Source organism: Excalfactoria chinensis, chromosome 15, assembly GCF_039878825.1.
Source record: "Excalfactoria chinensis isolate bCotChi1 chromosome 15, bCotChi1.hap2, whole genome shotgun sequence".
NCBI classification, from domain to species: Eukaryota; Metazoa; Chordata; class Aves; order Galliformes; family Phasianidae; genus Excalfactoria; species Excalfactoria chinensis.
In genome coordinates this window covers 8462779-8477554 of record NC_092839.1, presented here as the reverse complement: position 1 = coordinate 8477554, position 14776 = coordinate 8462779, and the positions used below count along the sequence as shown (strand labels likewise).

At 48.4% G+C, this 14776-nt stretch overlaps 1 protein-coding gene across 15 annotated transcripts in view; it reads left to right on the top strand.

The window, feature by feature from the left end:
• The window catches only part of KCNQ2 (potassium voltage-gated channel subfamily Q member 2), a 66315-nt gene that overhangs the window by 12611 nt on the left and 38928 nt on the right, over positions 1-14776 (top strand). For all 15 annotated transcript variants that reach the window (XM_072350132.1, XM_072350140.1, XM_072350142.1 and 12 more), the window contains exons 2-8: positions 8404-8494; positions 8966-9092; positions 9783-9958; positions 10601-10726; positions 13050-13160; positions 13766-13861; positions 14611-14705. In XM_072350132.1, the coding sequence (XP_072206233.1) occupies positions 8404-8494; positions 8966-9092; positions 9783-9958; positions 10601-10726; positions 13050-13160; positions 13766-13861; positions 14611-14705 (822 nt within the window). The remainder of the gene's footprint in view (positions 1-8403; positions 8495-8965; positions 9093-9782; positions 9959-10600; positions 10727-13049; positions 13161-13765; positions 13862-14610; positions 14706-14776) is intronic.

Here is a 14776-nt window from a genome sequence, read left to right as displayed (position 1 = left end):
GTGGAAATGGGGTCTCACTGCTGTCAGGCTGGGGCTGATTCCCTCTGGACCATCCCTGTGTTGCTCTCTACCTGAACTGCTGAGCTCCCAGGAGCAGCCATCCGGTGTGGTGCTGCAGGAGCTGCCTGGGGACCTGCTGGTGCCTAGAGAAGCGGGTTAAAACAGGTTTTCACAAGCCTTTGCCTGCCATTTTAAATGGGAAGGATGTTTCCTTGGCAACGAGATGGATGCTTCCCAGCAGAGCATATGGCTTCCATCGACTTTGATTTACCGGCATGTTGAAATGGCAGCTACATAATCCTTTTCGGCTTTAATGTGTCCATGCCCCGTGTCCCTGTTATTTGGGAGCTTTAAAGACCATAGGTTGGGTCCTTGCAGTGCTGGATTTGTGCCCAGCATACTGAGATGGAGCTGGCAGGATCCCCACCTCCTGGAGACCTGTGCAAGCAGGGAGCATCACCCCAAGCAGAGAGCTGCAGGGCAGGCAGGAAAGCATCCCCTGTTCCTGCTGCCTTCCACCAGCTGAGCTCCTCCTCCTCAGGGAACATTATCTGCAGTCCTCTCTTCCTGTTCTCCTCCCTGCTTTAAATCATTTTTAGATGTTTTCCACCTTTCACCACACGATCATCTGCCTCTTGCAGCTTGCTATTTATTGTTGTATTTGCTGGTGCTGGGAAATAAGGAGAGGGAACAAACCTCTCATTTGCTGGACTTAGCTCTATGGGTTTGCTGAGCTCATGCACCCTCTTCCTTGCTGCTGCCCATCAGAGAGGAAGGCTCTCTGTGCTTTGGCAAATTGAATGAAAATTGGCCAACATGGCCAAATATTAGGGGGAGCAGCCAGACAGGGCAATCACATGAGCCTCATTGCCTTAGGAACTGGGTTAAAAATAGAGAACTCCTTTCACAAGACTAGATGGTGCTGGGGCTGGTGGAGGGATGCGAGTAGCAGAGGGTGCTGAGCTCTGGGCTCGGGAAGGGTGACCCAAAATGGGATGGAATCAGAGTGCTGGCCTGCAGGCATCTGCGCTGCAGGGATGGAGAGGGGTTGTGCTGCCCTGTTGTTACTGCACCGATGCTGCACAGTTTGGTGAATCCCTCATGCTGAATGTGGGTAGCAATGCAAATCCCCTGGCCTTGTATCGCTTAACCAGGAGCATAGAAGGCTGAAAAAGCGTCAAAGAGTGGTGCAGTTAAATTTTATGGGAGGCTTTGTGCTAAGGGGTGTTCTGACCCCCTGCCTATTGACCTGCAGAGCACTGGGAAGATGCTGCTGTAGCGGGGAGATGGATGGAGGGGGCCTGAGGAGCTGCAGCTCCTGAAAGAGCCAGGAAGGTTGTGATGGTGAGGGGGAGTTGCACAGAGCCTGGCATGCAGCTGCAGTGATGCTCTGCCCTTCTGCCCTCCCTGAGATGTTGCTTGTTTCAGTGGTTTTTTCTTTAGGGCTAAAGAGCACTGCCCCTTTAAGCCTGAGCTCTCTGGAGGTCTGTGTCTGTCAAGGATGTGAAAGGCACCAAGGGCCATGCCCTGCTTCCTCTGTCTTGAAGCAGCACGCTATCCTGCTGACATGGGGACGCAGCATGGACCCAGAGCTCTTGACCTGTGTGCTGGCCTTTTTCTCCTCACTGGACCTGATACAGTGGTTTTCTGCCTTCAGACCTCGGGTTCCCCTTAGGCATAGCTGGGTCAGGATCTGATATCTGCAGTCCCCTTAGGAATGGAGACAGGTCAGGGCTCCTGCTGCCCTTAGCCCACCAGTGTTCCTCTGTATGCTCCATTATACCCATGGGTGCGCTTTCTCATCTCTGTGGTCACCATCCATTGGGGATTGGGCTCCCCTGGCTGCCACCAGCTCCTGCTGCTGGGCTCCAGGCCCTTCTTTCTGCTGGCTGAGGGTGGGCGAATTGAGCAGGTGGGGAAATCACCAGCTCTAAGCCATACTGCACATACTGTGCAAGTCTGTGAATGCGTCCTCCTTCTCCCTGAGACTCAGTTAATTAAAACTGATGAGCAAGTGAAATTAGCAGTGCTTTGGTAACGCTTATGTTTCCTGCTTTGGCTTTATCCATGAGCCTCTTGCTTCAAGACCTGGCACTCTTGTCTTTGTTGTCAAGGCACAAAGCGGGATCCAGACCTGGGCCACCTGTCCTCAATAAGCACTGAAATCTCAGCCCATCCTGTTGGTGGTCACGTTGGGAAAGGAGCCCAAGAGCACAGCTCTGGGGTCCCACCTCTGGGAAAGCATAAACCGTGGGCTTGGGGCATGGTGAAAGTGAGGTGACAAAGGCAGCATGGGGGTGCTGCTGAGCCTCTGGGCTGGTCCCTGCAGCTCCCTGTGGGGCAGGCTGTGAGGATGCTCAGCTTTGAGGTGCTTTTATTCTTGTGGCTGTAAAAACGGTGCAAAGGCAGAAATAGGGAAACGAAGCTAAGGATGCTCAGAGAGGTGCAGCTTGTCCTTGGTGTGCAGGGAACCTCAGGCTTGAGATGAGTAGATGATTCTGGGACAGACCTTTGGAAAGCTGGCTACTATTCCTGTCTGCAGCAGGAACCAGCCCTGCACATTTTGAAGACAATCTTCCTATCTGCAATTAGACCAGAGCCTATTTTTGAATATCCCATTCCCTCGAGGAATGTTTAGATGAGATGCAGCATTACATTTTGCGGGGACATCTTGCTTTTAACCCAATTTGAGAGCACAGTTAAGTCAGGTCAAGTGATTTGCACAAGTCAGCAAGAGGATTTTTTTATGCCTTCATGCTCAGATCATGCAGCATTGCCAAAAAGCAGGGCTTTGCTGCAAAGGTGCAGAGAGAACTTGATCTTTATATACAGATAAAGGTTAAATTTGGAAGGCTCGTGTGCCTGTACTTACCACTAATAGTTTCTCAGAGGTAGAGAGGAAGCAGAGATTCTTCTCGGGGAATACCCTGTGGGATGAAGCACAGGCAGTGCTCAGATTTCAATCTGAATAATACTGGTATTGCATGAGACAGCAACTTTCCCTCACATTAAGATCAATGAACATGCCCTGAGTAAATGCCTGCACAGGCGTTTTAAGAATTACTCAGATGTCCAATGTTTTATCCTCTTAATTTACCTCTGAACAGACCATAATTGCACCATGGCCTTTAGGGTTCTGTCCTGTGAAGCATTCCTGAGGGTTGCATGGATGCATTTCTCCCCACTTGGGTTTTGCAGCAGATCTCAGCCCTGCAGCACAGAGCCTGTGGGCAGGTGCACTGATTGATGAATGCTCTGGGTACTCCTCCAGACCCCTGACCGCTCCGGGGCTGCAGAACAGTGCAGGGAGAACGTGCAGACAAACATCTCCCAGTGATTCATGCTGGAGGAGGACGGAAAGGAGCATTTTAGCTTGATCTTGGTGTGTGTTCGTTACGAGGGATGCAGCTTTATTATGAGTTCGAGGCGCCTTGAGTAAGTTAAGTAATTAGAGTCGGGCAAGTCTATAAAACAGGCTGCTGATTGCTGAAATGTAACCCTTTCTCCTGCTGTGAACGTTCAGTTCTTGGTCTCTATTGCTGAGAGCTGGCATTTGTTCTTTGAGGATTCCATCCACAAGAGCCCTTGTGTGTTCAGTCTCTTCAGTGTACAAGAACTGTGGAGATGTGGTTAGTGGACGTGGATGGGTTGATGGTTGGACTTGGTGATCTTAGTGGTCTTTTCTTGCCTTAAAGATGGTGTGATAATATGGTCAGTCTCGCTTGTAAATGTGGAAGTACATATGACTTTGTTGCCATGCAAAATCCCTTTCTGCTCCAACCCCTGCAGTGCATAGGTGCAGGATGTGGGGAGGTTGAGGCAAATGAGGCCATTCCTGTTCTTTGCATTGCAAACAAGAGGAGGAGGCTGAAGGAACTCTTCAAATGCCGCGGACATTGAGGGAGGATGTGTATGTCAGCCCATAGCCTGTCCTTTCTCTGAGAAACATGGTGCCTTGACAGAGGGAAGGCAGAAGAGCAGGAATTTTGCTCTAAGTTGCTCCTTTCTGGCTGCGTATTCCTTTTTCTTCAGTTTGATGTGATGGCTTTGCAATGTAATTCATCTGCCTATAAAAGCAGAAAACGGTCCCTGTTGTGAAGGAAACCTTATTTCCCCTCATTTCCCCAGGCTGTAGCTGTGCATGCATACTGGGGAAGACCCCAGAAAACTCAATCTGCTGGAGAAGGCCCTTCTCCTATTTTGCCATGTTGCTGTCATGCAGTTTTGTTAGTGATAGAAGTCACCTTGGGTGATGGTTTTGGATGAGGGATGTGGAAACCTGGACTGGGGCACTGAGGCTTGTGTTCAGCCTTGTAAATGTGTAGCTGGGCTGTGTGATTCCTTATGTGAAAAACAATGATGGAAGCTCCTGGTTAGGGCAGGGACAATGTGCATCATCATGAGCCATGGTATGGTCAGAGTTCAGCTTCTGACTCAGTAGAGATTCAAATCAAGCTGCAAGTTCTCCTGAGTGCTAAAAGGCATTTTACAGTCACTATTTACCCTCGTTTGGTTTTTTCCCACCCTGGTTTATTGTCATTGCTGCGTTTCGAGGCTCTCTGATTTACAGCCAAGTTTCAGAAACTTGAAAGCCGACATCTTACAGAGACCACTGCGGATGGATTGCTGGGATTACAGCTGAATTGCCCATAAGCATTTTGGTTTTCTTTTAGTGCAATTATCAATGCCTTGTTTATGTCCCCAAACTCATTCTAAAGTGTTTTAAGTTGTTTTCTATTGTGTGGCTCTCAAATGCCTTGAGTAAAATGCTCCCTCCTTTCCAGCTTTGCTTGTTCTAATTAAACAAATCATTAATTCCTTCCTCACTTCCATGGGAGGGCAGCAGAGCATGTAATGAGCCCATTGCCTCGTGCTACCTCCTTGCAGCTCATCCATCCCCAACACATCCCAGCATCCTGCTGCTGCTGATCCCACTGGAACTCCATGTAAATGGGTGTGTGGGTTCCAAGGGAGTGTCTTTTGGAATGCAGATGAGATTAATAACCTGAAAACATTGATAAAGATTCTGTTATTTACTTCTACCAAAAAGAGAGAGGAAAAAAACCCAAAAAGCTTTCACGTTTCAAGTCATTTTATTTTATTATTTGCTTGCTTATTTGTTTATTGGAGTGGGAGCTCACTCATTTCTACTACTAATATGAAATGTGGTGGAGATGAAATCTGGATATGGAGCTTTCGTGCCAGAATAAGAAGCTTGCCATGGGTGTATTAAGTTGACATAACCTTTCTTTACCAAGAGAGTATTGAGGTGCTGGAACAGGCTGCCTGGAGAGGTTGTGGATGCTCCTGGAGATGTTCAAAGCCAGGTTGGATGGGCAGCCTGGTCTAGTATTAGACATAGAGGTTGGTGGCCCTGCCTGAGGCTGTGGGGTTGGAGCTTCATGATCCTTGAGGGTCCCTTCCAATCCAAGCCATCCTATGAACCTTTGGACAGAAAGCCAAACTTTGGAGGACTTTGGGTTTCTCAGCGTTAGCAGCAGTCAGATTTGCACAGCTGAGTCTTGACTGAGCATAAAGGTGGAAGCAATTCAAGAAGTGTCCGTCCCCAGCAGCACTCAGGCTGCTGCCAGCTCTGTCCCTGCTGTCACCTATGGAGGGGATGGAGGTGCAGCAGCACTTGCTGTCCTTTGCATCCTGGACCAGTTTGGTGAGGGTTTTGCCAGCTTTGCTGTGTGAGGCCCAGCTCCTGTCTGCTTGGGGGGAGGATATTGTCTTCTGCCCAGCTGTAAGCAGAATTGGCATCTTTAATGTAAAAATCATTAGAATGGGACATAATTAACGTTCCTTATTGCACATTAACATTACCCAGAGTCAGGCTGCAGACATAATTTGCTTTGATTAGATATGTAGCTTTAAAAATTAGATTCATCCCAACCTCTATGCCGCTTATTGGCCTGTTTCCTTTTCCCTTGCTATCCATTATGAGCTGGAACCCTGTCCTGCACTGTCTGGGTGGATTACATGTAATGAAAGCAGAGTCAGCCTCCCACTGCCTGCACCTCATGGGAGCTCAGAGAGTGCTTCCCACCTCGGCACGGACATGGCTTGGCTTTCTCCTTCCATTCCATGCAAACAGGGGAGCTGCAGAGCCTTTGGAGCCTTCCAGGAGCTGTGCAAACCCCAACTCCAGGAATCCAGTGTAAAAAATGTTTCATTCTTGAAGTCTACTTTTCAGCCTCCAGAAGGTTTGGGAACCTTGGATTTGAGCAGAGCAGCCATGCATCACCATGGGGCTATTTTGGTATGCTTGTGAAGTGCCTACATCCTACAGTGGCAGGACCATTCCTCACCTGCTGGCTGTGCATCCCCAGGGGGAAACAGAGCAGAGAGAGATGGGAGCTGCTGCCCTATGGGGTTTTGCCTATGGAGCAGCCCTGGCTCACCCCACACAGCCACAGCTTGCACAGGGCACAAGGAAGCTGTTCACCATCAGGCATGCTGGACCACATCTGCACAAAGAGCCTTATCTGTTGGGTGATGCTTTCAGCTCGTGTTGAAATGATAATGTCTTTTCCTTCCTTTTTCTTTTTTTCTGCTGCCCTATCAATACACTTCTAATGACAAAGGTAACATTCAGGATTTCCCTTTCTCCTGGCATTCGTCCCTAGCAAGACTCGTTGTTTCAGCATGGCTTCGTTCTGGATCCATTTGAAGCATTCGCCTTAGTAAACAAGGTGTACATGGCTGCTCTGATGTCAGCACTTTGCTTTCAGCACCTGTCTGAGCATTTTATTGTGATCTTCAGTCCCAGAAACACAACCCACGCCCTACTTCTTCAATCAGAACGTGTAGGATTTTCTTTTCCCCCATCCTTTACCATGATCTATTTTTCCCCCCCCCCTCTTCTCTTTCTTCTTTCATCGATTATTCATTTGTTTCTCACTCCAGCGTGGGTGTGTGCACCAAAATCTGGGTCACCCTGGGAGTGGGGCTGCCTGACCCATTTGCAGCTCCCTCTCACTGCACAGCCTGCAAAAACCACGTTGGGTGAGAGTGATGGTGAGTGGGATTGCAAGGGGCAGTTCCTTGCTTTTTTGGGGTTGTTCCAGGTCCCTGAGTACCAGGAAGAGAGAAATGAGGGGATTGTCCTGAGCTGTTCTGTGCTGAATGGGACTTGCTGCTGGCAAAGCTCAGCCCTTGTGGAGTGGCTCTGAAGGTTCCTTTCCCTCCAGCAGACTCAGCACTGCCTGTGGTCAGAATAAATACTGCCAATCCCCCCACTGTATCTGAGCGCTGTGACAGTAATGGCCATTGCAAAGCCGCAGGCACAGCCCTGTGGTGCCTCTCTTTACACAGCACCAAAGAGCTGTACCCAGCAACCCAACCGTGCCTTATAAATATTTGAAAGTCAGTCTGTAGGAATGTGAGACGCAGCCAGACAGATGAATTATTTAATGCTTTGAAAGAATGCAGCTTTTAGTTCCTCTCCGTGCTGGCCTACTTCATTGTTTCAGTAAATTGATCTGCAGCAAATTAATTTCCCTCTTTTTGTTTGAGTAAGCAGCAGGAATGGCAGGTTGGTGGGGGTTGCTCTGGCCACAAGCAGGTGCCAGGACACCTCCATGGCTGCGGAGCTGGCATCAAATGTCAGAAGAGAGTGGAGCTGCTGCAACCCATCAATCCCTTTGGATTGGCATAGGTGCACTCAATACTCATGTGGAGAGGATGCTCAGTGGGGACAGCCTCTCTGAGCATTATATCATAGAACTGTAGAATACTCCAAGTTAGAAGGGGTCCTATAGGGATCATCGTTTTTACCTCCTGGCTTCACACAGCACCACCCTAAACCCAAACCCCAGCTCTGTTAAATCCCCATCTTGGTAATCTGTGGACAAGGGATGCTGGGAAAGAAGTTGGTGGAATTAAATCTGAAGAGTTGCCAAGTTTTGCTGGCAGTGAGGAGGTAACAAAGGAGCGTTTCCATGTTTGTTGGAGCTGACATAACATGGAAGTGATCTCAGAGGCTATCACAGCCATGTGCTGGGAATGGAGGTGTCTTAGCAATGGCCAAACTGGGACAGGTCCAGTGGGTCCTCCAACGCCCAACCCTTCCTGTTCATAGCATTGGGGTTCCATGTTCCCTTTTGCAGGTTTGGTCTCCTCGCTGGTAGATGTGAGCCTTGTGACTGATGAGCAGTGTGCAGTCCCAGCAGGATCCCAAGTGTGATTGCATGGGCCTGGTGGCCTCATTGCTGTCACTTCTTATCCCCTCATCACCAGTGAGAGGTATCCTTGTAAAGAGGCAGTGTTAAAGCAGCAGCATGGTGAATGCTCCTACATGTAAACGTCCAAATGTGTGACCGAGTGTGAAAAGTTTTTGCTCTGAAGACTGACATTCTGTCCCGCTGTATTTTTTTGTTTTTATTTTTTTGTGTTCTATAGTTTTCTACTTGTTTTCTCCTGCCTGGTGCTGTCTGTCTTCTCAACCATCGATGAGTATCAGAACAGCTCTGAAGGGGCCCTTTATATTCTGGTGAGTTGGGATTTGCAAATGAAGTGACCGGTATCATATCGAAATAAAGTTAGAAATACACATGCACAAAACCCAGCTAACCCCTAAGATTGGGGGTATTTGTCTCAGGCAAGGACCTGAATCGTCACCTGTGAGTCAGTGTCAATTGGGACCCACAGTAATGGTGATTTGTGTAGGGTAAGTAATCTGAGCACAATATTTGCTCCGATGAAATATTTTAAAACCTTCTTCCTGAACTTTTTCAGTTGCTTTTGCTTTGTTTCACTGTCTCATCCCCCACCCAGGAAAGGGAAAACCCAATGGCAAAGGTCTGAGCATCACTCAAAATAGGGCTTTCTTCCATATGGTCCTGTGGGGCAACTCCGCCTTGTGTAGGAGTGCAAGGTTTAGGCTGTTGGGCTTAGTCTCTAATTCTGGAGCGTGTTCCTCACCACGTTTCCTTCTAGGCTGACAGCGTGTTGTCTCCCCTAGGAAATTGTCACCATCGTGGTGTTTGGGGTGGAGTATTTTGTGCGGATCTGGGCAGCCGGCTGCTGCTGTCGGTACCGGGGCTGGAGAGGAAGGTTGAAATTTGCCCGCAAGCCTTTCTGCGTCATCGGTAAGACCTGCCTCCCACATGGGGTTTCCTAACCTAAGATGGTCATTGAAGAGCTTGTTGGCACAGCGCTGTGATTTCTTGCCGCCAGTTTGGGGATTGCTCTTAACCTAAGGATGGGAAGGGAGGAGTTGAGATCCCCGCCCAACCTCTCCATCAGTTTGCCCACTCCGTGCCTCATTTTGCCTTCCTGGGTGCCAAGGAGACTGGATTCCTGCTTGTAAAGCACTCCTGTTGTGCAAGGGGCCATCTGAGCACAGTGGGTGCTTTGTTTGGGGTCAGGAGTGGCAGGAGAGCCATACCATGCCCCATGGAGCCTGCATTCAGGTGTCCAGGAACTAGCAAGGGTCACTCATGGGATTTTAGCTTATTGCACAGAAAATCACTCATAAAAAAAATTGCATAGAAAAACAAGGAAGAGGGAGAGTTTAAGGATCCTGTCCCATCCCTGGAGGTGCTCAAGGCTAGGTCAGGTGGGGCCCTGGGCATCCTGACCTTGTGCCTGATTTGGTAGTTGGCAACTCTGTCTGTGGCAGGGGGCTGGATGGTCTTTGAGTTCTCTTTCAACTCAAGCCAACCTGTGCTTCTGCGATCCTTGGGATCCTTCTGCTGCTAGTGGCAGTGGGAGTGCCATCCCCTTTGGTGGTGCTCCAGTGGTGCATCTCCAGCTTTCAATGCCCTTTGTTCACACAGACATCATGGTGCTGATCGCATCCATTGCCGTGCTGGCAGCAGGCTCCCAGGGCAACGTCTTTGCCACCTCAGCGCTCAGGAGCTTGCGCTTCCTGCAGATCCTGCGCATGATCCGCATGGACCGGCGTGGTGGCACCTGGAAGCTGTTGGGCTCCGTGGTCTACGCACACAGCAAGGTGAGCAAGCCCGAAGCAGAGACATGGAGCCACTGTTTTCATTGCTTAGGTTTGGTTTCCCACCCCAAACATCTCCCAGGCTTGGGAGGATGGAGGAGGCACTAGGTCATAACATGCAGAGCTGGAATGCGAGGTCCCGTGGAGCCCTCCAGCCAGCAGAAAAGAAAAGGGAGGAACATTGGGATGTTTACGGGGAATACCTTGAACACAATGACCACCTGCACACCATTTCCAGGAGTTAACAATTAGCCAGCAGATTTGGGAGCTCGTGTTTCAGTTTTAACATGCGTGTGGGCTGGAGAAGTAATTATGTTTTCATTTCTATTCCACATCTTTAAATACTGGAGCTGTCACTGCTCCCTTTCCCCTTGCTGAGGCGTTTAAGGTGATGCGTTCTGCAGGGTGGGAGTCACCCTGTGTGTACTGCAGGGCACCACCAGCATGTGGGCCCATCTCAGATGTCCCCTCTCTGCACTGCATTGAACATCAGCACTTTTGATCACCAGCCGAAACCCAAAGCCTAAACATGCACAAATGCAGAGCAAGTTCAGCTCTGAGGCCAACCGCAAGCAAGAGGCTCAGCTTTCGGAGATGCACACCAGGATTTCAATTATTCTCTTCTGTCCCTTAATGATCTTGCAGGAGCTGATTACTGCCTGGTATATTGGCTTCCTCTGCCTCATCCTGGCCTCTTTCCTGGTATACTTGGCCGAGAAAGGAGAAAATGAGCACTTTGATACATACGCAGATGCACTCTGGTGGGGTCTGGTAAGTAATTTTCATAGAACAGCTGCTGGTTATTAAAATAAAATGTCCATTAACCCTCCATCTTCTATCACTTATGTGAGGAATCAGCTTACAGACTGCTTAGTTAACATTTTTATTAAATGGCTTCAGGCTATTCCATTTAGCTAGGTTTCTTAAATAAGGCTTGCAGGAGATGCTATGGGATCGCATTTCTTGAGCTACCTGGGGCAGCACAGCAAGTGGGAGCTCGTATGCTGCTCAGCTGTTGGACTTGGCTCTGTTGTGGCAGATCTAATATGGGCCCCACGGTCATCACCGTGACAAGTATTGCCACCTTTCCATCATTTGCCGTCATACTTGAGCTGTTAAATGCACCTGACCATGTTTCATAACATCGATGCATTCTAAGTACCAGGAAAACTTCAGTGCTGAAAGCACTCCCTTTGCAAATCTTTGCTGACAAAAGAGAAAAGGGCAATACTTTCAGTTTGCTCTGATTGTGCGCGTGGGAATTATTGGATTACTCGATTAACAAAGAGAGAATTAATGACGTTCTAATCTCCTTGCATTGTTGTTCTTCTGCTCTGGCACTGCAGCGCTGGTTTGGCCATGATTACAAAGCATGTAATGAAAATCCCAGATCTGATCAAATCCCAATAACAGGCTTGGGGAGGAATCGGCTGATCAAGCAGATCCTCTTCTTCTGTAAAGGGAATGAAATGCTGCTAAGGCAGTGAATTGCTTTTCAAGCCCCTTGGTTATGATAGAAAATAAAAACAAAGCCCAATTTGACATAACTAGGAAATAAACAATGGGGGGAAAGCTGACGGCCCAGATCAGAGCTCAGCATGGGGAAAGCTATGGGCAGAGCTGTCCCTTCTTGGGCTGGAGAGCCACATGCAGTGCTTCCCACCCCATTCCCTGTTTCAGGATGTGTTGGTGCACCACGGGGTGTTGCTTCTGTCCATCTGACAGTGACGTTTCAGCCTCGTTAAAATGAGCATATTTTATTGTTGTCCAGCTCACACATCCAATAGAGACGTGCTAAGAAATGAGCAGAACAGATCAGCTGTTGGTTTCAGGAGCTTTGTATCCTGATTTCAACTCAGTGGCTCCAAATCCTTGCAGTTGTGTCCATAAATTATAGAAAAATATATAACCCAACAACTTTGCAGCGATTAAGGAGTGAATGTTGCTTCAGCTCAGTGTTTCAGCACGGAATAGCCATGTAGATGCATTTTACTAAATGCTTTGTCAAAATGGCAGCTAATTGATAGGGCTTTTAGCGGGTGCTGTAAAATGCTGCTTTGGGATTGGGCTTCCATTTGATTAAGACAGTTTTGCTTCAGGCTGAAGGCGTGAGGTTTCTGACAGCACATGGGTAATGTGGGGACTCCACCTACCCTGGAGACAACTCTGTCACTGGGGCTGTGGGCCAGGGACCTTGGGCAGAAGTCTCCATGGGAATGTCTCCATCATGCCTTTCTTTTCTGCCTTCTGTGTCCCAGGCTCTCCAAACTCTTCCCCCATTCTTGATGGAGTGCCCATTTGTGAGGTACATGGACCGAAGCAGGAAAAATCACTTTTTGCTGCAGTTTGAATCTCAAGGGTTCTTTGTTTCCAGCAAATCTCTCAGCTCCTTCCCCAAAACACACACGACAGCTTGCCAGCTTCTCCTGGTGCATTACATTAATACTGAGGAGGGGAAAAATACCTCTAAATTAGGTTGTAGAAAGCAGCCTGTTGGGCTAATGTGCTGTTTTTAAGTAGGAAGGGAGACCAGCTAATAAGCACTGCTGGGAAAATGGGCAATAAACAACATCAGATCTTTATGTGTGCAAATAACCTTGATTTCCTTTGAGATGTGCTGAAGGCAGGATGGCCACCGAGCTTGTCTGCTTCCCACCATCTGCTCAGGGAATTTTGGTGCCATTGCTTTACTTTATTTTATACTATTATGTTAGTACTTATTGTTTTATTATTTTATTTCAGTACTTATTAAAAAAAAATAATGATGGAGAGCAGTTTTTATGTGGGGAGATAGTGACAGGACAAGGTGTAGGGGGTTGGTTTTAAACTAAAATAGAGGAGATTTGGATCAGATGGTAGAAGAAAATTCTTTAACCAGAGAGCAATGGGGCCATGGCACTGCTACCCAGAGAGCTTTGGGTGCCCCATCCCTGGAGGTGCCATGAATGGGTCCTGTGAAGCCTGGTCTATGGGAGGTGTCCCTGTTTGTAGTAGTGGTTGGAGCTGGGTGGGCTTTAAAGGTCTTTTCCAACCCAAGCTATGTGATTTCCAGTAGAAAGCTATGTGACCGAAGGCCGGGGCTCTCTTCTCACAGATCACCTTGACCACCATCGGCTATGGGGACAAGTACCCACAGACCTGGAATGGGAGGCTGCTGGCTGCAACCTTCACTCTCATTGGTGTTTCCTTCTTCGCTCTCCCTGCTGTAAGTGTTGGCTGGGCTGGGTGGGCAGTGGGAGGGCTGAGCAATTACTTTAGGACCTTCTTTATGTGTCTTTATGTGCCTGAAGAAATCCCAGCTTCAACTGCTTGTCTGCTTCTGAGTCAAAGGAAAAAAAACACCCAACAAACAACCAAAATAATAGAGGGGAAACCCCATGTGGACAGCCATGATGCATATGAGCAAACAGGGTGGAAAATGTGGATGTAGTTCTTCACAAATGAGATGGAAAATGTTTATTGAAGTGAAACCATATTCCTGCTGCTGTTCCTAGGGGTGGCTGTTCCGTTTCAGTAAATCACACTGCTCCCTATTGCAGCATTGCACGGATCTGATTTTCCCCCATAGGGATGATTTGCTGCATGCTTATGTGATATAGATGTTTTGTGTTTTATCAGTTGCTTTTACCAAAGCAGTAAGCACCAGCAAAACCCACATTTGGGGCTGCCTTGGTTGAGGGCTCCTTGCTCCTTTACTCATGCATTTGAATGCAAAATGAGACAGAACAAAGCTTTGGAAGGAAAGCTGGCTGCAGCTTCTGAGATCTTGTCTAACACCTGCTAACTGCACGATTTCTTTCTTTTCCCCAGGGCATTTTAGGTTCAGGGTTTGCTCTGAAGGTTCAGGAGCAGCATCGGCAAAAGCACTTTGAGAAGAGACGCAACCCAGCAGCAGGCCTGATTCAGGTTAGGAGCTGGGAGCCTCTGGGCTGCATTCTCCTGATGTTGAGGTCTAAATGGACTTCTAGAAGCAGGGGCAGAGAAAAGCAGTGTTGTGTATCTGAAGTGTGAGACAGCAGCTGGTGGCTGGGCTTGTCTGGGAACAAATGCCAGGAAGGCAGCCATAGGGATGCAGCATATGTGAAAGGCAATCTGAGGGAGAAAAGGAACGAAACTCAGCCCGGCACAGTGAGACAAATACACTGGGACAGTCTGTTTCACCAATTATATATATATATATTTTCAAAGAGAATATTTATATTGATACGAAGTTACAATTGGGAGCATTTTCTTTACGCTAACAGATGTCTGCACAGAAGGCTGGCCTTGGCGGGTAGATTGGAGACCTGAAGTTAGAGTGGTTTTATATTCCCTTCTCTCCAAATTTTGTAGCTCCCCAATGCTGTGTGTGCCTGGTGCCTGCAGCATCTTTAGCTGTGATCAGTGGCATCATGGTAGCACCCTCAGTGTGTCATGTGCCATATGGATCACTGGCATCATGGTAGCGCCCCAAATGTGTCATGTGTCAGATGGATCTTTGGCACTATGGTCACACTCCAAATGTATCATGTGCCGAATGGGTTGGTGACATCATGGTAGCGCCCCAAATCTGTCACATAACAAGGAGAAGGCAAAATGTCAGACCCACAGATAGCAGAGAATTGGTCTTGGTAGAAACCAAGCCTTCATCTCCATCCTACCCTATCTCCTCCCAGGCTGCATGGAGGTTCTATGCCACCAACCTGTCCCGCACAGACCTGCACTCTACATGGCAATACTACGAGCGCACCGTCACCGTCCCCATGTACAGGTACCTCCTCCTTGCGCTGCCCACCTCGTGGTGCCAGTGTCTCCATGTTTGTTACCTGGACGTAGAGTTTT